Source organism: Felis catus, chromosome A1, assembly GCF_018350175.1.
Source record: "Felis catus isolate Fca126 chromosome A1, F.catus_Fca126_mat1.0, whole genome shotgun sequence".
NCBI lineage: Eukaryota > Metazoa > Chordata > Mammalia > Carnivora > Felidae > Felis > Felis catus.
In genome coordinates this window covers 204,841,640-204,865,997 of record NC_058368.1, presented here as the reverse complement: position 1 = coordinate 204,865,997, position 24,358 = coordinate 204,841,640, and the positions used below count along the sequence as shown (strand labels likewise).

General features: G+C 41.6%; 1 protein-coding gene across 9 annotated transcripts in view; it reads left to right on the top strand.

Annotated features, from left to right (window-relative positions):
* GHR (growth hormone receptor) overlaps nt 1-24,358 on the top strand; it is a 272,519-nt gene that overhangs the window by 133,914 nt on the left and 114,247 nt on the right. Inside the window, exon 1 of one of the 9 annotated variants that reach the window (XM_045037585.1) lies at nt 7,349-7,840. The exons of the other annotated variants lie outside the window; for them this stretch is intronic. Coding sequence (XP_044893520.1) covers nt 7,795-7,840 — 46 coding nt within the window. The 5' untranslated portion in view covers nt 7,349-7,794. Of the gene's footprint in view, nt 1-7,348; nt 7,841-24,358 lie in introns of those variants that run through there. 9 annotated transcript variants of the gene reach the window in all.

Below are 24,358 nucleotides of genomic sequence, written 5' to 3'. Positions count from 1 at the left end.
CTTTATAGATTTTGGATTCTAACCCTTTATCTGACATGTTGTTTGAAAATAACTTCTTCCATTCTGTCGGTTGCCTTTTAGTTTTGCTGATTGTTTCCTTCGCTGTGCAGAAGCTTTTTATTTTGATGAGGTCCCAGTAGTTCATTTTTGCTTTTGTTTCCCTTGCCTCCGGAGACATGTTGAGTAAGAAGTTGCTGTGGGCAAGATCAAAGAGGTTTTTGCCTGCTTTCTCCTCAAGGATTTTGATGACTTCCTGTCTTACATTGAGGTCTTTCATCCATTTTGAGTTTATTTTTGTGTGTGGTGAAAGAAAGTGGTCCAGGTTCATTCTTTTGCATGTCACTGTCCAGTTTTCCCAGCACCACTTGCTGAAGAGACTGTCTTTATTCCATTGGATATTCATTCCTGCTTTGTCAAAGATGAGTTGGCCATACGTTTGTGGGTCCGTTTCTGGGTTCTCTATTCTGTTCCATTGATCTGAGCGTCTGTTCTTGTGCCAGTACCATACTGTCTTGATGATTACAGCTTTGTAGTATAGCTGGAAGTCTGGGATTGTGATGCCTCCTGCTTTGGTTTTCTTTTTCAAGATTGCTTTGGCTATTCGGGGTCTTTTCTGCTTCCATACAAATTTTAGGATTATTTGTTCTAGCTCTGTGAAGAATGCTGGTGTTACTTTGATAGGGATTGCATTGAATATGTAGATTGCTTTGGGTAGTATCGACATTTTAACAACATTTGTTCTTCCTATCCAGGAGCATGGAATCTTTTTCCATTTGTTTGTGTCTTCTTCCATTTCTTTCATAAGCTTTCTATGGTTTTCAGTGTATAGATTTTTCACCTCTTTGGTTAGATTTATTCCTAGGTATTTTATGGTTTTTTTTTGTGCAACTGTAAATGGGATCGATTCCTTGATTTCTCTTTCTGTCACTTCATTGTTGGTGTATGGGAATGCAACCGATTTCTGTGCATTGATTTTATATCCTGCAACTTTGCTGAATTCATGAATCAATTCTAGCAGTTTTTTAGTGGAATCTTTTGGGTTTTCCATATAGAGTATCATGTCATCTGTGAAGAGTGAAAGTTTGACCTCCTCCTGGCCGGTTTATGGATCCAAGGATGAATTTTAAATTTATGTTCCTGCCTTTAGATTGCCCATGGTTTATAGAAGAGAAGACAGACAAGTAAACCTTATTTAATTGTGATCACCTTATGTTACTAAAAGAGTTTTAAACAGGGTAATAACACTGCTAGGTTTTCACTTTGGAAATACTACTGGTAATAGGATGGAAGTGATTTGAGAGAGATGAATGTAGAGGAAGATGATTGTAATAGGTCAGGAGAGAGAAGATATAAATGTGATGGTTGTGATAAAAAAAAAAATAGATGGATCCCAGAGATGTTGAGGAGACAGAATCGTCGGTACTTGGAGCCCAATTATGTGTGCATTTTTGACTTCAGGAACTGTCAGATCTTTCTTCCTCCATCCATCTCTAAGTTCTCATATTTTTAGTTAAGGTTATCAGCATCAGCAATGACTCACTGTTAATACGGGGAAGTCCCAGAACACAGCTTGGACTGTTAGCAGTGAAGTGGTACTTGCATGGAGCTGCTCTGCAAGGGTGGAGACATACTCACACTGATATAACAGGGCATCTAAGCTTCCTCCCTTTTGTACCGTTTTCCAGAACTCTTGCCCGCGCCTAGCTTGGGCTGCACAGCTAGCTTCCCGCCTCTGCCATGTGGCTGTGGTATGGCTCAGGCTACTGTGCACTGAGGGTTTGCCATGGAACAAAGGCCTGGCTGTCTCCCCATGTAGTCTCCGGACATTCATGACTATATCCTGAGACCTGGACATACCCCCAGATATTATATCATCACCAGAGTATGTACCTACCTCATGGAGCACAATGAAATATATGCGGGATAAGTTGACAGCAGCAAAGCCCTGGGCCGGGCACAATCTGGGAGGTCGGTCAGGCTTACACATAGCTAAGTGACTCACCCCTACAAAGCAACTGGCAGTGTGGGTGATTAGGTTTGTGCCTCAGCTAATTAGTAAATGAAAGGGCTGGGACCGCCCAGGAATAGTCTGAACCTGGAACATTCAATTCACGCATGCCAGTGACAGACTGTGCTTCTAGTCTTCCACCTCAGACTCCAACTCTTTCGGGATGAGCCAATCCTGGTATGCAAAATGTATCCCCACCACTTTGGTTCGGTAGTCTAAACTGGGGCTCCGGTTATGGGGTAGATAGGAACGAGGCTGATATAATAGATTTGATATGTGGCCAGAGCCTCTATTCGTGGACACACTGGGCTTCCTGCCTCTGGTTGGAGGCTAACCCACGTTTGGCTGTGCAGAAGTCCGCACCAACTTGGACCAGCCCAGCCAGCCTCTGCCTGAGATCGTCCTCCACGACATGGGACCCAGCATTCCCCAACCACCCAGCACCTTTTCCCTAGAAAACCCTCTTGGGAAGAACCTGTGGTTGATGGTTTTCTCCTCAGTGTGAATTTAAGTCAGTGAGTTATTTCCCCAGGGTTAATTCAGTTTAAACCTTAATTTTAATCTCTATATGATACAGAATTTTAAGCATTTCAGGGCCAGCAACAAAGGCATTTTTGGAGGCCTAGCCCCTGCTCCTTTTAACTGCCAGCTTATCCATAGCCTGTGCTTCTAACTTGTCATCAGGCAGTCCCCAGCAGCCACGACCCTCATCTTTCACAAGCAGCAGGCATCACCTTCCTGTTTTGGCTTTTCCAACACTTGTATGGGTGTTGAAGTAATGCTGTCAACAGTGTCATTCTCAAACCCAAAGAGAAGCTTCCTCATGATCTGTAGTTAGCAGCGTAAAGGCGGTAATGATGTGCAACATAAACACACTTTGAAATCTGATGCATCTGACCATACAAAGCTAGGATTCTGTGGTGGCCTGGCTGGTGGTAACTGTACAGACCACAAGGGCCAGGGTTCTGGAGCCCTTCTTCAGCCTCAGCTGCAAATCAGAGTTTTCTCTGGCTCATATTTCTCAAATCTGTTCAAATGAATCCACAGTATTTCACCAGATACATCTATCAGGCATCTCTGCTTCTGTTTATACAACAACTTACTGGCCTTAAGCCTTAACCTTAAGTCATTACAGTGTCTTCATTACATTTTTTTGGCAGGTTTGCACGTACCAAATCATGGTGGATCATGTCCCAAGCATGAAGGAAATGTTTTAGGATGTTGTTAATAGAATCTCTCACCAAAAGGCTGGACAAGGGGATGGGAAGGGGAGGTAGGATCAGGGTATAGGAAAAGTAACATTTGTTGTGTGTCCCAGTTATCAATGAGGTTGTAATGACATCTGTGTTTTAAATTATGTGACAAAGTCTGGATTGGGCTTGAACTAGGCAACCTAATTGTTTTCAAGTAAATGATTAACAAAATGACCCCCATGTACCTGTGTAATAAAGTGCCATGGATTTAAAACTCACCAAACCTTAAAATCGATGAAGGATGTTTTGCTCTTCCCTATATCCCCCTCCCCTACACACAGTAGATCTTCATTTATTTCTTGAGTGAATGAATGAACCAGAATGTAAATCCTGACCTCGGACTTCTCTAGTCATATCCCACAATTGTCACTAGGGATCTGTTATCTTGTTTTAACCAGACTGGGGGCTGAATTAGGACCCCCTTCCAGTGGGAAATAGCTGTGCAGCTATAGAAGCTAGAACCCAGTGGCTTCAAAGAAGCCCTGAGCATCCATGTGTCCTACTCTAAGCCCTGATTTATGGGCTTTCTCCGTGGATGGAATGATCTCATTCTGCTATATACTTCAGATGCCATCAAGGTCAGAAATCTGTCCTACACACCAATGTCTAAGAGGCTAATGCCCTTCCTAAGTCTTGTCAACCTTTTCCCAAGTGACTGAACTCTGTACCCCATGCACCAGCCACTGCCTACCATCCTGCATTGAAAGAACCAGTCACCCAGCACCAACCCCCACAGATAGACACCACGTTTATCTGTGCCCCACCTACCTGATTAAATCATTTCAAATATTGACAGACATAGAGAGGTATGATGAGGCCTGCAGATCCCAAATCCAAGTTTTCTCTGCCCCTTTGGACATTGAACTTTAGATTACGAAAACTCTGACTAGTGATTATATGCATAGCTAGATCACTTTTCCCAGCTCCTTTCCTTAAATATCAGGTCTTTCCAATTTTCCAGTGAGAACCCATCTTAAAGCATGAAACTCTCAAAATTGAAATCAAAGTTATACTGCTTAAGTCCTTAGTTTCTTAGTCTCTGAATATGAATAAAAACTGGTATTTTCTGTATTGTCTAATCATTTGGTAAAACTTTGCAAATTTGTGGAATGAGAAATAATGTTTAGAGCATCTGACTTCTTGATAGCCACATGCTATGTGTAAGAATTACCAGATTCACATCATCGGAGATTGAATTGGTGATGTTGACCACTATATTTTGGAGAGCCTTGGCCTCCCCCAAAACAAGAGGTCATTTTTTTTTCGTTTATTTTTTAATATTTTTTAAAAATATAATTTATTGTCAAGTTGGCTAACATACAGTGTCCTCTTGGTTTTGGGGGTAGATTCCCATGATTCATCGCTTACATACAACACCCAGTGTTCATCCCAACAAGTGCTCTCCTCAATGCCCATCACCCATTTTCCCCTCTCCCCTGTCCCTCCATCAACCCTCAGTTTGTTCTCTGTTTTTAAGAGTCTCTTATGTTTTGCGTCCCTCTCTGTTTGAAACTATTTTCTTTCCCCTTCCCTTCCCCCACAGTCTTCTGTTAAGTTTCTCAAGTTCCACATGTGAGTGCAAATATATGATATCTTTCTCTGCCTGACTTATTTCACTTAGCATAATACCCTCCAGTTCCATCCACGTTGTTGCAAATGGCATGATTTCGTTCTTTCTCATTGCCAAGTAGTATTCCATTGTATATATAAACCACATCTTTTTTATCCATTCATCAGTTGATGGACATTTAGGCTCTTTCCATAATTTGGCTATTGGTTGAAAGTGCTGCTATAAACATTGGGGTACTTGTGCCCCTGTGCATCAGCACTCCTGTATCCTTTGGATAAATTCCTCATAGTGCTATTGCTGGGTCATAGGGTAGTTCTATTTTTAATTTTTTTAGGAACCTCCACACTGATTTCCAGAGGGGCACCAGTTTGCATTTCCACCAACAGCGCAAGAGGGCTCCTGTTTCTCCACATCCTTGCCAGCATCTAATAAGAGGTCATTTTTAAAGGAAAGGACCATTTTGTGGCTTCTTAACATTTAGGACCTACCCTCCCTTCTCCTCTGCTCAGCCATTGACCCAGCTGCTTCCTTGGTTGGAGCAAGAGGCACTATGCTGTTCTGAACAATAGCTGGTGATGGAAGAATGTGTTGTGCTGATAGCAAGGGAATAGGGAAATGGACAGGAGTCCATCAGAGAGCCCTGCTCCACATCAGGCAGTTTGGTCAGATGTAGCAAGGAGTAGAATGCAGCGAAGTCCCCAAGGGGCCATGCTCTGACAGGCCTGGCTTGTGTATGTCTGTGCCCAGCTGCCTGTGTGAACCATGCCAGCACCATATTCTCTGGATGTTTGCTCTGAACTTCATAAGCATGGTTGACTAACATTCTCACTCTTCGCAGCTATCATTAAGCCTGACTTCCTGGAAAGCTCTGATCGAGGAATAAAAGAGCTGGATTAATTTCTGCGCATACCTTGGCTATATCTGTATGTCAAACTCATGTTTATTATAGCCATTGTGGGTGTGAAAGGCAAAAGTGTAGCTACTCCCTGTGTGACCTGTCTTATTTCCATGAATGGGTGCTAAAAACCTGTATTCCTAGGTCTAAAAAATTTAACTTCATGAAAAATAAGAATATTAAACACTTCCATTAACATGAGATGTATCTAAAATAGAACTCTTCCCTGTGGAATTTAGGGGGTGATTTTTCCAACATGTTGGTTGGGAGTGGATTGCTATGAGCCCAAAGTCAGAGCCTCTGATATAGGGAGAGTCAACTGATGCCTTAAACCGGAAGATAGAAGGAAAGGACTGAAATTCCAGGCTGTAATGAGAGACTGGCTGCCACTGAGCCCACAGTGGCATTCAGTAGATACTGCATAGACCACTGATTGATTTCTGCAGTTAGTTGACAGGAGCCCAGTTTGATTTTCATTTGATTTGGTTATGCAAGGTGTCCCTCTGGTGCTGTGGTCCTGCCCATGGCTATCACTTCCTTGGGGCGGCAGCCATCAGCCAGAGGCTACACTGTCAGAGGCTGAGGGACACTGTGGAGGAACTTGCTAAGAAGAGAAGAGGCTGGTCATGTGGCTTGGCTGGTACTCAGAGAACGTACAGAGGTGCTTGGGGGAAAGGATCAGCAAGCAAATCTCTGTACCAATCGTACCAGACTCCTGTTTCTTCTCTCATTGTGAAGAGAAGTGGTTTAAGGTAGGGATTTCAGATCTTGAACTTTGTCAGAATTGGGTTTGAAATGCAGCTCTGCCATTTATGAGTCACGTGATTTTTTTTAAGATTGAATTCTTCAGGGTTGCCTGCATGGCTCAGTCAGTTAAATGTTCAACTGTTGATTTCAGCTCAGGTCATGGTCTCACGGTCTGTGAGACTGAGCTCCGCGTAGGGCTCTGCACTGACAGCATGGAGCCTGCTTGGGATTCTCTCTCTCTCTCTCTCTCTCTCTCTCTCTCTCTCTCTCTCTCAAAAAATAAACTTAAAAAAAAAAAGGTTGAGTTTCCCAGAAGCCAAAAGTTGAGACAAAGATTTAAATGAAAGTGAATTGTTAGAAAATGTTCCAGGAAGAAGCTGACAGGGAAGTAGGGAAATAAGATAGAGAAATTAAAAAAAAAGCAAGCAAGGGTGCAATATCAAGTACTGTGAGGTGACTGTTTAGGGTGGTATCTGGTACATTCCTGTCCGGAAGCAGTGTTTCAAGTTGTCCAGATCAGCCCTCATTTGGTGGTTAAGGGCTGACCCAGGAGGATGTAAGCTCCTAGACACTATCAGTTCTCCAAGGGCAGATCAAGATGGCTCCAGCAGCCTGAGGGCTGCAAAGACACAGGTGCTGGGTGTCCAGAGTGAAGGCACACAGGGAATCTGTGTGCACAAAACTAGTTAAGGGAGAGTCTGGGTGGCTCAGTTGGTTAAGCATCTGGCTCTTGTTTTCAGCTCACGGTTTGTGGGATAGAGCCCTGCGTAGGGTTCTGCACCAATCACGGAGCCTGCTTGGGATTCTCTCTCTCTCCCCCTCTCTCTGCCCCTTCCCCACACGTGGGCTTTCTCTCTCTCTCAAAATAAATAAATAAACATTTGTAAAAAATGGTTAAGGGATCTACATCAGCAAAGGACTGACAACATCTGCTACAAAGCCTTTTGTAGATTATTACACCTTCTGAGCCTCAGTTTTTTCATCTGTTAAATAGAAGGAAAATAACTTGTTTAAAATCATTGGGGAAGTAACACAAATAGACCACCTGTTGAGATTCCATGGGAAAAACAGATATTCAATAAGGTAACTATTATTGGCTTTGAAGTGAGTGACTGCGAACCTTGAGGCCTAAATAAACAGATATGTGCAGAATTTGATTTGTAACAATATATGCCTAAAAGAAGCATTTCAATTGCACAAGGAAGTTTTGAAAGCTAAAGATAATTGTAATAATGCCTTCAGAACACTGTCGATAAGAGCATTCTAATATTTAAGGTGTTTTCAACAATAGAATTGACATTACAGCATAAGCTTTTACTAAATGAGACACTATTCTGTTTACAGTTTTTGTAATGAATCTTCAGAGGGTAAGTTTGATAAAAACCTTAGTGCTCTAGTTCTTGTATTTTTAATTAAATTAAATCTGACCAAGTCAGCAAAGGGGTCTGTCATGAGTTGAATCTGCTGCTGGTAGTTAATACTGGGCAAGTCAATTCAGTTCAGTGAGCGTTTACTGAGCACTTGCTGTGTGGCAGACACAATGTCAAGAGGAATGAGGCCAGGTCCCCAGGTTAGTCACTTAGGTGAATTAGGGATGTGGAAAGACAGAATTAAAACAAATTTATTGCAATAATTATATAGAAGCTTGTTAGTGGTTCCAGTGATAAGTCCCTTATATTACTACCTCGGTTAATCTGCACAGCAATGCTAAGAAGAAGTTTCCATATTACCCTTAGGGAAGACCACCAAGAATAATTTCATACCTAGTTTACAAAGCTAATGAGGGCAAAAGTGAGAGTCCAAGCCAGAGTGCATACTGCACTGCCTGTCGTGTCCTAGGATTCTCTTGGTGACTATCTAACTGTAATGCCTCTGTAGGGATCTCATCTGACAGGAGGTGATTCCATGAGCTACTTCAGTAAATCCTTTAGATTCAGGTTAATTACATTTAATGTAGTACTTAGACTTTCACTGTTGGACCTCATTTCTGATATGATATGATATATAATATATGATATAAAATAGTTAATATAATATAATTAATATAATATATAACTTCTGGTATAAATTATATGTATAAATTATCAGATATATATATAAAGCTTCTGATGAGGTATGGGTAATTTTCTCAAAGCAACTGGGCATCTCCTCCTGAGGCTAAATCAATAGCCAAAGTTTATGGGGACAGGAACCACCTCTTACCCTTTGGAAAAAAAACTCCATGAAAAGTACCTCCTGGGTCACTGAACAGCTGTCTCCTGCTGTCCAGTCCTTTACCCACAAGGCTCTACCCCCATTGTTGTAGGGAGGTACAAGGACTGCTTATGAAATCAACTCTGGGTTTTCTCTTCTGTATCATTCACGTATTTTTTATGAATCCAGAAGCTATCAAAGTAAAGGGAAGCAGTCTCCTCTCTCTCCTAACAGGTCTATAGAGTTATGCTACACACAACAGACACTTTTATGCCATATTCTTTTGCCTGCTTCTAAATCTACACTTCCTTACCCAAAGTTTTACCTTTCATAGGATTAATAGACCCTATTTTGCATGTAGGACTTAGGTCGGGTGAGCGTTGTTCTTATGCCATTTTTTTTTCTGATAGGATTTGTCCATATAAGTCAGTGAAAGTGAAACCAAGCTTATAAGAACAAGAATCTTCAGTTCACTGGAATTTCTTTTTGTGTTGCTGTTTTAGGAGAAAGGGGCAAGTTGTCAGAAAAGAAAATTGTGTCAAGAAACTATTTGAAACAAATTTGAGATGTCTTCTTGACCATTAGTGATCCCATCTAATGATGTGATAGAAAAAAAAAAGTTAACAATCAGCAACCCTGCTTATGAATCTAGTTCCATCAGTAATCAGCACTACGGTTATGTGCAAAAGTTGTTAATTTCTCTAAATTCAGTTGCCTGTCTATTAATAGAACTTTCAGAGAAAAAAATGTCTAATCTGTCCCTTTCAACTCGAAAACTATTTTTTCTATAATTTCTTAGACATGGATGTGGTACTGTGGAACAGATTCCCTCCTGCCGAGCCCTATCTTAGGTCCTTTGTGATAGGCCTTCTTCTTCTGGACTTTTTTTTTTATTTAAAAAAAAATTTTTTTTTTCAACGTTTATTTATTTTTGGGACAGAGAGAGACAGAGCATGAACGGGGGAGAGGCAGAGAGAGAGGGAGACACAGAATCGGAAACAGGCTCCAGGCTCTGCGCCATCAGCCCAGAGCCCGACGCGGGGCTCGAACTCACGGACTGCGAGATCGTGACCTGGCTGAAGTCGGACGCTTAACCGACTGCGCCACCCAGGCGCCCCTGGACTTTTTTTTTTAAATAAGTGTCCTAGAGTGCAGACAAGGAAGACAGGCTAATCAAATCTGCAGATGATGCAAAGCTAAATAAAGATAACTAACGTGCTGTAGGACAGACATAGGATCCGGAGTATCTCAACAGCCTACAGTTGGGAGCCAAAACTACCAAGATAAACTTTGATGGGGATAAATGTAAAGTCCTTTGTCCAGGTTTAAAAAAATTAACTTCACAAATAAAGGCAGTAAGATTCTTGGCTTACAGCAAGTCCTTTGTGAAAGACTTGGTTATTGAGTTCATTGCAAGTACAGTGTAACTAACCTGTTATGATGTGGCTGCCAAGGAGCTGCTTTAATTAGAAATAGAGAGTCCAGAACAAGGAAGTTACCAGTCTTGACTCTGCAATGGCCACAACATATCTAGAATAATCTGGTGAGCTGCAGACATCAAGATTTAAGAAGGATATTGACAAACCAGTACAAAACAGACTTATTGGTGAAGATCCTTGAAATCATGTGGAAGGAACTAGAGATGTTTAGTCTGAGGGTAATGAAGGGGCAGTGGCAAGATATTTGCTTTTAAAGTGTATCATCTTGAGGACGGCTGTAACCAAATCTGTTTATATAGTGTGGTAAAATATTATACCATAAAAACAGACTTTGGGAACCAAACATATGCATGTATGAATTTCAGCTCAACCTGTATCAATTCTGTCAATCTAAGCAAATGATCTTCTCAGCACTTCCATTTCTCATCTTAAAACATAAAGATAATAATCCTTGCTCATAAAATTATCCATGAGAATTAAATGAGATAGCATGTTCAGTAGGTGGCGTAGTTACCTGGGAGAGTTAGGTTTTCCATAAAGGCTAATCTCCTCTTTGGTTCCAAAGGAGAACAGGGGCACCTGGGTGGCTCATTCGGTTAAACGTCTGACTCTTGGCTTCAGCTCAGGTCACGATCTCTGGTTCTTGGGTTTGAGCCCCGCATTGGTCTCAATGCTAACAATGTGGAACCTGCTAGGGATTCTCTCTCTGTCTCTCTCTGCCTCTCCCCGACTCATGTTCAATAAACAAACTTTTTTTAAACAGGAGAACGGGGGCAATTAGGTTGATACTCCATGCCAGGGCACCTGGGTGGCTCAGTCAGTTATGTGTCTTACTTTGGCTCAGGTCATGATCTCATGGTCCTTGAGTTCAAGGCCTGTATTGGGCTCTCTGCTGTCAGTGCAGAGCCTGCATTGAATCCTCTGTCTCCTTCTCTACCAATCTCTCTCTCTCTCTCTCTGTCTCTCTCTCTCTCTCTCTCTGTCTCTTTCAAAAATAAACATTCAAACAAAAAGTACTCTATGCCAATTATAATTATCCCAAAGTAGGATGAATTAATAGGTCAGAGAGGGCTGGGGTTAAGATGTGGGAGTATGGAGCTAACTTGCCAAGGACTCTGGTGCCCTATTCTTGTTCAAACACAGCTTCATATAATAACACTTTGATTTTACAGAGTAGGTTTCCAGGTATGTTTTGTGTGAATAAATAATTCAGAAAATTAAAAATAGGCAGAAAATCTGAGTAATGTGATCTCTAAGATTCCTCTGTTCTCCCTGATTTATGCTCTTCTGCATTACTGGAATTGATGCTTACTAAAACTATAATTTATTGCTGGAGACTGAGTTATAAAGGATCCAGATATGTTGTTCACTACACCCACTAAGTCAGGGAATCATTGTTGGAAGTTATAGAAAGATATTCAGTTGTGACAAACAAAAGGGCTTTCTCACTCTCTCTCTAGTTCTCTCTAGCTCCATCACTTCCTGCTCCCTCCCACTCACTCAGGTATGGTTTTCTCAAATGCAAAACATGGAATTCACTTGCCAGCATTTTGACTCTGAAGTTTTTTTTTAACAGCTGATATTTAAATCCACCTAGGCCTCTCTAGCTATCCTCCTAGGAGCTCTGATCATAAGAAACAGCTGAACTGGTGAATGTTCTGAATTCATTCCTATTGAGATGCATGGAGGTATCCAGGTACTAACTACAGCCAACTGTCTTTTCTAAAAGAACAGAGTTAGCAAACCAAACATTCATCCTGACCCAGCAATTAGGAATCTAACCATGAACTTGCTATTCCCATGCAAGGTTAGTTGTTTCTATGTTTTGAGGAAGATGATTGAGTGCAAGAGGTCGTTTGATATGATAATACTGAGTAATTTCTTACAGGATAGACTTAATCAGAAAAATATTGTTGGACAGGAGCTCACAGAACATAGAGTTATACTAGTTTTCAGAGATGGAGGGCCTAGATGAGGGTTTCTCAAACTTGGCCTCTTGATATCGTAAGCCAGGTGATTTTTTTTGTGGTGGGAGGTGTCCTATGCATTGTAACATGTTTAGCAGCGTTCTTGACCTCTGCCCAGTAGGTGGTAGGAGCTGCATTCCTACCCTCAGTTGTAACAACCAAAACATTTCCAGACATTGCTAAGCATTCCCTGGGGGTGGGCAAATGGACACCCATTGAGAACCACTGTTCCAGAACTGGTGATTGCTTGTTGAACGGATAGTGCCAGGATTGTTGTGGGAGTCAAATTACAGAAAGCGTGTTTAAGTACTTTTAAAAATAAAATATTTACATGTTTGGTTACAGTACATCTCTTACCTTTTCACTGATTCATACGTTCATTCATCTAAGATTTGGGGGGTGGGCAGGTGCTGGAAACCAATAAATAAACTTAGAGGCTTTAGGGTTTGCCAAGTAAACAAAGAGGTTAGGAGAAAAAGATCATGGAGACCTCCAAAATGAATGTGTATATATAACGTGCACAAAATATTGTGGGAGTCCCAGGAAAGAAAGGCCTGCCTTTGACCCAAACCATAGAAAACTAGTTGGACTCTACAGCTGAAGCTCTGTGATAGTAATTATAGATGGACTAATTCTTTTTCATACAGTGTCATAAATTTGTGCAGTGTTGCTAGAAGTATTTAAGGTGCCTGCCAACAGTCAGTATGCAACACAGATTAAGGTATTATCATTTTTAGGGCTACTTATAAAGTGATATGAAATCTTAATGAGCAACTTAAGAATTGAAATGGTTACAGACACCTGTTATTTTCCCATCTTTTTTTTTCCATACTTGCTAAATGGTAGCAAACCATATCAAACAATCAAATAAAAATTATAAAGCCCCAAACTCCAACCCAGGTTTCCTTAAGGAGGGCACAAATGTCAGAAACACTCGCAAGGAACACCAGGAAGCTTATAATTTTAGGTCTATTGATTCAAAAACAAACATTCTTAGCAACATAAACACCTGTTTGAAACGCTAAATCTGACATTGTATATTTCGACAGAAATAATTCTGTACCAAGGAGATTGGGCTAACCATCATGAAAGTACCAGAATTTCCAAATTGCTACGGTGTTCTAAATAAAATCGTCACTGACGAGGAAAGTCCATCTAAGGGCTGGTGTGCCTGGTGTAGCCACATTTGCATTAAAGGCTGCAACTTCTTTCCCTTAAACTTTTCCTGTGATTCTGCCTATTCCATGCTCCAGAGGTACTCATAGGTTAGATAGAACAAGAGTTGTTAACTGTAGCATGTGCTGCACTAATGGTTATGAGTCACATTTGTTTTGGAAGATTACCCTTAAAGCCTGTCACTCATGCTTGTTTATGAGGAGCGCAGTGACTTAAACATCAGCTAACAAATCCTCATGAATGCACAGTCACATCTGACTGCTTCCAGCAAATGCTTCCTGTCACTTCTCCCTCTACCGCTCTGAGAATTAAAGGCTGGTGGAGCGAACAGGAAGACATCCATGAGCATTTATTAAAAGAAGCATGGGAGAGTGTGGTAACTGCAAAGCCAGCTGTTGAAATTAATATAATTGGTGTGAGATTAAATTTCATCAGTCTTAAGACCTGCCTTTTACCACCAGAGAAATCAATCTTCATATTTAAGTTTACACTAATATGGAACATTCCACATACTGAACTGTCACATGCTTTAGAATAACCATGCCATGCTGCTTCTTTAAGCATTACAAGTGAACCAAACAGCTGACAGGTGGATCTTATAGTACATTCAGAATCCTTGTGACTTCACCATTGTTATTTTTTAGTCTCAATTTGACTATATGTATGAGAAACACACCATATAGGCATAAATAAATATATACTGATAGTCCTTATTTAGCGTCCCATGAAAACAAAGCCTGTATTGCGATAAATCAGGAATTTATTAGATATATTCGTGTCTTATTTCTGGATTGAGTGGATTGTCTTTAGCTTCCCTCATTTGAAAACAAAAACTATACTTTTCACAAAGCTACCATGAATTCATTCAACAAATATTTTTTGAGCACCAACTAGGTGCCAGGCACCATTGGAGTGCCTCAGTGAACAAGAAAGATAAAAACTCCTACTGTCCTGGGGCTTTCCTTCACAGGAGGAGTGTGGGGAGGGGGGGAAGGCGGGGGGAGGAGGTGTTTGCAGAGGGTATGTGGGTGGGTGAGGCAGATGAAAGACTGTAATAGTAAAAAATAATTGTCTAATACGTTGGAAGGGGCCATAGGAAACCATTTCATTTGTTCCTTGTTGGAGTGTTCCCCAAGGTTGGCCATCAATATTTTATATGCATCTCCTTGGTTTTAAATGTTAGACACCAATCTAAAATCATTTGACACTAAACTTATTCTCATGGTCTGTCTGGAATCTGCAGCACCAGCCCTCTGTCTGGTTATTGGAGAGGAAGCCCAGGCCCAAAAGGGTTAAGTGACTTCCCCAAGATTCCAGCAGTTACTGGCAGGAGTGGGGCCAACATGCAAACTCCTGTTCCATTGTGCATTCTTCCATAGATCGCTTTGAGAGCAAGTGACCTAGTTGGTGGAATCCACTTGAAAATCTATTTTGAAACATTGAAAATTTGGAAATGTCTTTAGGTGCATGCAGAATGGCACCCTCTTGACAGAAAGGTCAGTAGCAGAAAGATTTTGAAGTGTATGAATTAGATTGAGATAAGGCCTCTATGAAATCATTCTGCTCTTTCATGTGGCAGGCCAACCACAGAAGCATGGGCTCTGATTCATGTACCCTCATCCATCTTTCTCGCTCACATATTGTCACCGTTCACTTCTTTCTGTTTCCTAGAGCTCCGGAAGACACAGTTAGAGATGGTCGATTGGCCTTGCCATCCCAGCTCTCTCTTAAGACTGTCTCCATTTCTCTTCTGAATATAACTTAGACTTGGCCATCATTCTTAGAGTTCCACTAAATCATTTGATAAAAGATGGTAAATCCAGGTCAAGAACAGAACTGAAAAGGCACAGCACTCTGATGGAACAGAATGAACTGTAGTCAACAGGCACTGTGTCTAGACTTACCACCATAAGGCAGCCTAGCTAGAACTTGGTTTCCCTAACTGTAAGCAGGGTTTTAAAATCTTTTTATTTACAGTCTTGTTGTGAGGATTAAAAGGTTGAGGAAGAATGTGTCTGTCATAGCACTCTGAAAACTGTAAATGGTGGTCCACACTAGCAATTTCAGTTACTTCTGCCCCTTTTGTCTCTAAAAACAGGTTACTAGAGGGATACACAAGTTACCATTATTTTCAAGGTTGCTTTAGGCATATTTGTTGTTAGTGAAATTAGTCTTCTGAGAGTTGGAAGGGACCTCCGACATCCTTAGGGAACCGATCGTGGCTATTACTCAGAATAAGCTGGGAAGTTTTTGAAAAATACAGATTCATAAACTTTATACCTAGAGAATCTAATGCAGAAGATCTAGAGTGATTTGAAATTTATTTTAATGTTATATGTTTGTGTTTGTTCTAGGAAAACTTTGAACATGAATCTAAAAATTATGGGTTTGGGAAATCTTGCTCCAACTTCCTACTAATGCTGAACTCCTTCTCCTGCTACCCATGGCTTCACTTAGAAACGGAAAACCAATAATTACCCAGGCTCTCATCTTTTCCACTCCATTAACTTGTCCCCTTGTACCCCTAGTGCTTGGCACCCCACCTTGACAGCTATTATTGCCAAGTGTCTACATTAATAATCCATGTTGACATCCTCTTCTTTCCACCTGCTGCCCTCTAGTGGAGGTGCTGACAAGCAGCAAAATATTTAAATGCGAGCACCAGGGGTTGACCAGTCTAAACAGGTGAGCTCACAGGGAGTCAACGCAGTCCCCACAGGGGTGTCCACAGACCACAGCTATGAGAGAAATCATTAGGATAGCCTCAAGCTGTTTGGACACTGTTGACACACAACTTACATTGAGAGCAGAGCCTTATGAAGACCCCTGCATCTCTTTATGGGTTTTTTCCAGGTTTCAGAAATCTACCAGGAAAAGATTATCCTTGGGATATTTTTGCCTCTTTCTCCCCAGTTCTTTCTTCTATCATTTATCCAAATTCCACCTCTTGCCAAAGAAGGTGGTTCATCCCTACCTCTCCTAATCTTTGGGTTTCTCAAATCTTGCAAGGAAAGAAAGTTTTTTTTTTTTAATCCTTACAGTTTAGAAGCCTCCAGTCACCAGATAAGAGGTACTGATGCGAATTCAGCATTTACAGTGTAATGGACACTTAGGCAGCGATGTGTTCACCTTGCATCCCTTTGAGATCCTGTGAGATACCTGAAGTAGCTCTCTTTTACCCACGAGGCACTGAGGTCAAGAGAGTTTGAGAAGACCGTGGTACGTCACTCAGCAAGGGGCAAAGCCAGAACTAGAACTCAGGTGTGGCTGACCGCAAGCCCTTGTGGGTTCCTTTAATGTGCTATGCTACCCCCATGCAGTGATTGTTTAGTCTTCTGAGTAATAAATTATAACTTTCATGGGAAATGAAATTAAGTCTCCTGGTACTATACTCATAGTAAAATCATTCAACTTTACTTTAATGAATGTTTAATCATCAGCGTATCTCCGCACAATCCCCATACCTCACTTTTAATACTCTTGCATCCAGAATTGTTTAGCAGAGGAACAGGTGGGGAAGTTTGGGTAGGAGACGAGAACAGCAGAAGCCACAGTGCCAATGCAAAGCTGAGACTGGCTATCACAGGGTAGAATCCACATATCCTGCAAGCTTTGATGAAACTAAGTAGTTATCTATATTAACCAGCAGATAGATTGGAACTCCTAGGCCAAGCACTGATATAAACTGCGTGTGTGTGTGTGTGTGTGTGTGTGTGTGTGTATCTCATCCCCCACAAGATCCTTCATGACTGATATACCAGCATGAGTTTACCCCTTTTGTGGTTTTTCATTCTTCTTTTATCCTTGATTGTTAATATCTTGGTAAGTGATTTTTTTAGCCACATAAACAATACAAGATTTCATTTGGCTGATGTTTTTCTTACCATTATATGTGATCATTATTATTGAAATATGTAATTTCTTTACTGGGATGTGCCTATTTAATTTCTTTACTGGGATGTGTATACACATACACACATGCAAACACACAAACACACACACACACACTTACCTGGATGCCTTTTTTCCCTGTAATGATAGAAAAGACAATACATATCTATGTACATAAGAGAATTTGTTGTGAATTCTAGACCCACTGGAAACAATAGTACTTAGGATCTGGATTCCAGTTCCTGATCTCCTATCATTCTTAAACGTTTATTTATTTATTTTTGAGGCGGGGGGGGGGGGAGAGACAGACAGAGAGAGAGAGAAAATGAGCAAGCAGGGGAGGGGCAGAGAGAGAGGGAGAGGGAGAATCCCAAGTAGTCTCCTCACTCAGTGCAGAGCCTGACTCGGGGCTTGATCTCATGACCGTGAGATCATGACCTGAGCCAAAATCTAGAGTCAGACACTTAACTGATTGAGCCACCCAGGTACCACCCTCCCGCCATTTTTAAACTTTGCTACCTTGGTGAGGTAAATAAAATGTGAGCCTCGGTTGCTCTTGTAAACCCAGGACAACATTACATATATGGCTCAATTAGTCTTATCCAAAAGATTCCTTTGGCTTCTCTGGCCTGTGAGCTGTACCTTGATTTGTACAACAGTTGAAGCCACTGAATAGTTACATGAAAACCATGTTAATCAAAACTAAGTCTCTGTTGGTTGGATCTTGTTTTTCCATTGGCTTGCATGAATGATGCTTGCCTTCCTTTCTGACAGGTACTCCAATGAGAGAATTCCTTCAACCTGGTTTTCTCTCATGATTCTTCTGGTTCCTAAACAGCCTACAGATAAGCACTACCCTGGCATAGCACAGTTCAAAGAAATCCTAGATTACACCTTTCGTAAAACAAAAATGTCTATGTAAAGAATGACATCTTGTTTTTAATTTCATTTTATGTGTGTGTGATCTCAAGTTTTTGGGTGCAGGGTACATCTGACTTGATAGATGAAGGCTGAGTTCCTGGCAGTCTGTCATTATCCAACCCCAATCCTGGAATGTTCCTTACAACTTCCTGTGCTTCCTTCCTACGGCTAAGCACTGGCAAGCTTGCAGTGTATGAGAATTATAGCCACACACCCTCCTGCCCCCTTTTGCTGCACACTTTTTCAGTTTATTACTGTTCTCACAGCTTACCTGTTTACAATCAAAATTTAAAAAACTCTTTCCCCCACATTTTGACCATTTGAAGTTTCAGGATTCCGAGCAATAACCATCTCTTCATTTTTCTGATGAATAAAATACTAAATAAATGTACCAATGTAATCTTTGTAACAAACTTGGGGGGGAAAAAAGGAGGGGCAGAGTTAGTAAGGCTGAAAGAGAGAGAATGTTGTCTAAACCTGGAATGTTCACCTGCCCAGTATTACAGGCGTCCATGTAACATGGAGGCGATAAAGCAGAGTGATGCAGAGAACAGACTGGATTTGAATCCTGTTTCTACCACTTTCACCTCTTTGTGCCTCAGTTACCTCATGTAAAAGGGGATAATAGCACCTAGCATACAGGGTTATGACGAGGAGTAAATAAGTTGATACATGTAAAGAACTTTCAAGCCTACCTGGCACATAAACGTTCAATAGATATAAGCTATTATTGTTATAAAACTAAAGAAAGAGAGCCCAGAAGTCATTCAGTCTGGTGGGATCCTTTCTTCCTCCCCCTTTGCCTTCTCTGCTCCCACTTGGCTTGCCTCCCAATCCACCTCTGCCTCCTATCTCTCTTCCACACAACTTAAGAATTTTTGGCAAAATGTTTAGAAGAAAAGAAGAGGTGCAAACTTTGGAGGGTGCCAGGCTTTCTGATAGGCAAGTATACCTGTCGGCCGAAGGGGCTGTGTCCAGTAGTGATGGGCTTTGTGACATCAGAAAGCTTACTTCTTAAGAAATGGGCTTAACTTTTTGATGGCTGGGCCTCTTCATATGGGTACACGGAAGTTGCCTCAGTGACAGAGGAGGACAGTTGGACTCAGGGATCTACAGGATGAAGGTGAAAAGAATGTCATGTGTGCTTTTAGGAGAATTTACTATGCAAAGCTCCCTTGTCTTCACCAACCTTTGGCCTGAGTTGCTGCAGTTTGCATGGAAACATAACGGAAGTCAAAATCTAAGAGCGGCTTGTCCCTCTGGCCTTCAGTGTCTTTAGTGTGTCTTTCCAGACTCGCTGATCTTCACCCCTCCCTACCAAGGCCTCACTGACCTCAAAGGGCCCTTCTTGCCAGGCCATGAAGCACATCTGAGCCAGAGGCCTGGGACTACGGCCAAAGCTGAATGAAGGTGCAAAATGTATGACTAAAAAAAGCCCAAACACGTGGCACTGGGTACAGCAGATCAGTTTGTTGGAGAAATGGTTTATAAATAACATGGAAAGGGAAAAGGGTAGAGGGGCAAAATATTGAGCTGTTGTCTGATACTTGAGGTCAGTCTCACCATTTCTAACACCGAACCTCAAGGTGAGTGCACATTAAAAAAATGGATCTTGTGGATGAAATGAACTCTGCCTGGGCTTATTTTTAAGTCTAGTAAGCCAAATTTTTAAACAAGATTTCTTTTATTTGGAATACGTTGGAAAACATGTGTAATTTGAGAACAAATGAATACAAAACAAAAGCCAGAAACAAACCCCATGAAGGTGTTATGCTTTCCTGAGGATGGTCTGTAAGGCTGGGATGCTGCAGAGGTGGGAATATTTAGGGATCTTACTGAAATAGTTTTTTCTCCTCCAAATCATGGCAGTGGATGGATGGACTAAAGACAGAAGGAATGAGGGGGAAAGGAGATCGTTAACTTGGGAAACTTTTCTTTTTCTTTTCCCCTTTCTGTTTTTGGTTTTATCTTTCCCTTGTCAAAGCCAGAAGGGATCTGAATTCTGGTCCAGAACTCCCAAGACCAAAGAAAGGGTCAGGGAAAGCCACTCAGGCTGGGAGCTGTGATCTTATCACTAGTCCAGATCCCTCCTCCTTCCTCCCTGGGAACCTTGTGCAAACACAACTGCCTGGTCTTCCTGTTTAGTGGCAAAAGTTTGGCTCCCTTCTCTTTCAGATGGGAATATGAACTTTAGGGGATAGCTTTTGCTGCTGTTTCTTTTAAAGAAACAGAGACTTGACTTGCTCTCACAGACTTCTCCCGTGGCACACAGAAACCACAACTAACTAAAGAACAAGATCATGAGCTTAGACAAATGGGGCAGCATGCCCTCCCCTGGAGTTGTCTCCCATTGCCTCTTTTTCCCACCCTAGCCCACATCCATATCCATCACACTTTGTGGTTACCCATCTGCCCCTGACTGTGAGTTGTAATCTCCCAGGAAGAGCAATCCATTGGCTCAGGGCCAATCTTCTGAGAAGGGACTGAACTTGTCTTTTATCCTTGCCAGGATTTCTGTCGTTGCCAGAGAGGTGTGAGTCAGGGAGACTAAGATTGTCAGAGTTCAAGTGTGCATTGTTTAACATTATAATAATTTCCGGTCTTCCTTGAATCTCAACTTCAAAATCAAAATGATGCCCAGTGTCTGATCATATTGATACAGTGTCTGGGGGTGTCAGGGAAGCTTCTCTGATAACACAGACTGCCAGCTGGAGGGCAGGCTGTAGTACATGATGGTAAAGAGTGCCCTCTACTTTTGCAGGAGAATTTCAAATTCAGACTCAGGACTTTACATCTCCAAATTAATTTTGGAGAATTTTAGTTCACTTTAGTCCATTAGCGGAATCTAATGAGATCTTTTTCCTCCATGACAACATTACCAGTTTTCTTTCATCCTTGGATTTGATAAATCCATAAGCGTTCCTTTTTTTCTTTTGGTCCTCTACCAAAGATTTTATACAAAACCAAATTCAAAACATTGTAACCTGCCCTTGAGGATTGTGCCCCAGGCTGTTCAGGATTCTCTAATGAACTTTCTTGGGTCTTTTCTTTAACTACCAGTGAATTCACTTATCTTTATAGTTATTCAGGTCACAGTAATATATTTCACTCACAACATATGAGAGACTACACCACTGTCTCACTGAAATTGAGAAACATTAGATGAGCAACACTCGCCTAACAACAGTCAGATAATTCTTTCCATGAAAGGAAATGACGTACATTTCCTATAATGATTTGTTCTTGGTGAATCCATCTTGACATCAAGTGACCTATTGTTTCTTTTCTCGGTACTCAGAAACCATCTAAAAATTCATTCTAGAAGGTTGGGGGAGATTGAGATTAAAGGTATAGCTTTAAGAATCAACCTTTTAAACCTATTCATACATTGTGATATCTCCTGTTTTTGTCCTCCAAAAATCCTCAGCAATAACGAGTAGTTTACTGATCCATTTAATATTTCCCGGATCTTGGGTAGGTCTCAACTGATCTCAAATGTTTGAATTCATTATTAGCTTGAGATCTTATTGTCCATTGACTTTAGACTTCAGTTTTGTTAACCATATTTATTCTGTACTCTTCAGTCTTCCTGTTATTACCCTTGACTAAGAGGAAAACTCTTTAACAGTTTCCCTTTGCCTTCCCTTTCTTCTCAGAGTTGTCTATTCTTTTTCATATTTAGTTTTGTGAGATGAGGCAAAATGTATCTCAGCGTATAATTTTAGCATTTAAGTGTAAAAGTTTGGAACTATTGATTATTGCATCATCCTAAAAGAGTAGTCTGTAGTATCTCTTTCTTCTTTGTGTGTGTGTGTGTGTGTGTGTGTGTGTGTATGTGTGTGTGTGTGCGTGCGCGCGTGCGCTCTCACTTGCACCTACATGTGCTTGTATAGGTTTTTTTTTCATTCTTTCAGTGCATCCTGAATATTTAAAGGTCACTTGTGCTACCTGTGAGAGAACTGAGAAGCTACCCATGCATGAGGTTTAATTTAAGGTGGAGACAATTGCTTTGAGTTACTATTCTTGGAATAAGTTACAAGTTTCAAAATTACAAACTAAATATGGCAAATCATCAGATTTGGTGCCATTACTTGGCAAGACCCAGTAAAACTCAAGACCATTAAGTTTAGGTAGAGAGGAATGGTTGTGAGAAAATCAGAGCCAGAGAGGAACAGCTAGAGGGGAAAATATGTGTGAATGGCTCTGGGACCTTCAGAGTCAACAGGAGGTCATTGGGAAGATGGGGAAGGGAAAGGCAACACTGACCAATTATTCTTTCTTCTTTCTTTCTTTCTTTCTTTCTTTCTTTCTTTCTTTCTTTCTTTCTTTCTTTCTTTCTTTCTTTCTTTCTTTCATAAATATTTATTGTGAGCATCCTGCATGCCTGACATCCTTTTCAGTGAAACTAGGATAATGAGGGAGACAAAATGAGAAGTGAAAATGAGTTAGGAATCACTCTCCACCCTCCACAACAGCTGGACCAGTCCACATATCGATATGCTTTTCTGTCCCGAACACACAACCAACCAAAGAAATAAGCTCTAGCCAGCTTCTACTTCGACATATAATGTTTCAAAATAATAAAAAGACAGATTCCAGAAGAGTCTATCTGTAACTATTTAAAGAGACATAAAATGAAAATCAGAAAGGAAGAAGCATTTTTGTGGGGAAAGTTAATAAGGCTAGTGTTTAGTATAGGAGGACTGCTGTGTTGGCAGCATCCTAGCGATGTGGTCAAGGAAATGGAAACACGAATCCATTCAGTATTCAAGAGCTACTGTCTCCCTAAAAGCAACCACAGTTCATCAGGTTTTGCCACATGCTTGGATTGCAAACCGACTACAGAATGTTAAAAAGTTTCTGTTATAGAATTATCCCTGGATTTTTGCTGCTTGAATTCTACTGTGGGAAATGTGACTATAAACCAGCATCTAACACAGGCAATTTTGATATTAAGAAGCTGTTACTCATGACAATAAGCGCATGTTACTGACATTCCAACAGGTCACTTACAGATTTGCAGCATCAGAAACATAGTACGAGTGTACCTAGAACTCACAGAGCTGCTCACGAGTTGTACAGCAGTGAAAGACTCCTGGCCTTCCATGTTGGATTTCTTAATACTGCTGTGTGTGTGTGTGTGTGTGTGTGTGTGTGTGCGCGCGCGCGCGCGTGCACGCGCGCGTGCATGCGTTGCCGGGACCATGGTTGATTTCCCTGATGTAAGCCTAGCAACTTGTTTTTCAGTTCAGCACAGTAAAAGCTGAGCAGAAGAGAACTCCCTGTTGGCCACCCACCTCACAGTGGCTCAAAGGGGACTCTGTGTCGAAGCATTCCACGTTAGGCAAATATACAGTTCTGCCATCAAAATGAAAAACACTTGAGCTGAATCATCTACCGTTAGCTATAGCTTCCAGCCCTGATTTAAAAGAATGCAGGGAGCCCTGCAAGTTGAAGCGGTTTTGGCAGGCGAGGAAACAGCTGTAACACTGTCAGGGGCTGTCTGTAGGAGCTGTGCGGGCTGTTGACAGCACTTAGAAGGCCCAGAAACCGGGCAGACGCTTTCCACATTAGGTCAAAGCAGTGGCAGCAGCCTGGTTCGTGAAGTGAACTTTTGACCCCATGGGAGGCGAACGGCTCTCCGGGCCCTCGTTCTGTCATTTCTCAGGCTAGTTTTCTCGTTCAGAACCAGAGGGTAGGATCTTTGCTTTTTGAACTGCTTCACTTTTACTGCGAGTTAGACGTTTTCACAGCTGCAGCTGAAGGGAGGGAAGATGAGGAATGAGACCTGGTATTTCCTGCTATCCCTCGGTGTCCACCATCTTCCCCAGGGGTGGGCAAATCACCTCAAGGACTGTTGCACCGAACCTTGCCAGCCAGGGAGAATTGTGCCATTGGCACAGCGGTTTTCATCATCTAAAGGCCTTCACACCTCTCTCTCTGAGACTCCCTCTCTCCTGTCTCCTATCCTCCCCGTGCCTGCTCGACTCAGCACCCTCCCACTGCCCTTTGCTGCCAAGGCATTCCTTTGCCATCCCTAACCAGGCCTGCCCTCCTGAAAGAGGTCCAGACCTTAGCCTTACCTCCAAACCTATTTACCTGTGCCCCAAACTGATGGCCCGTGGAAAGAACCAGATAAAATGATTTATGCTGAGGTATAACTTGCCGAGTATTCTGAATGTGATAACTAAGGGGTGTGAGCATTTTGATAGGGGACCATGAGTCATCCAAATGAATAAATCTCTGATGTTGAAGTTTCTGTTTTCCTGCACCAGTTGGTATGGACAGTTTGGGGAGC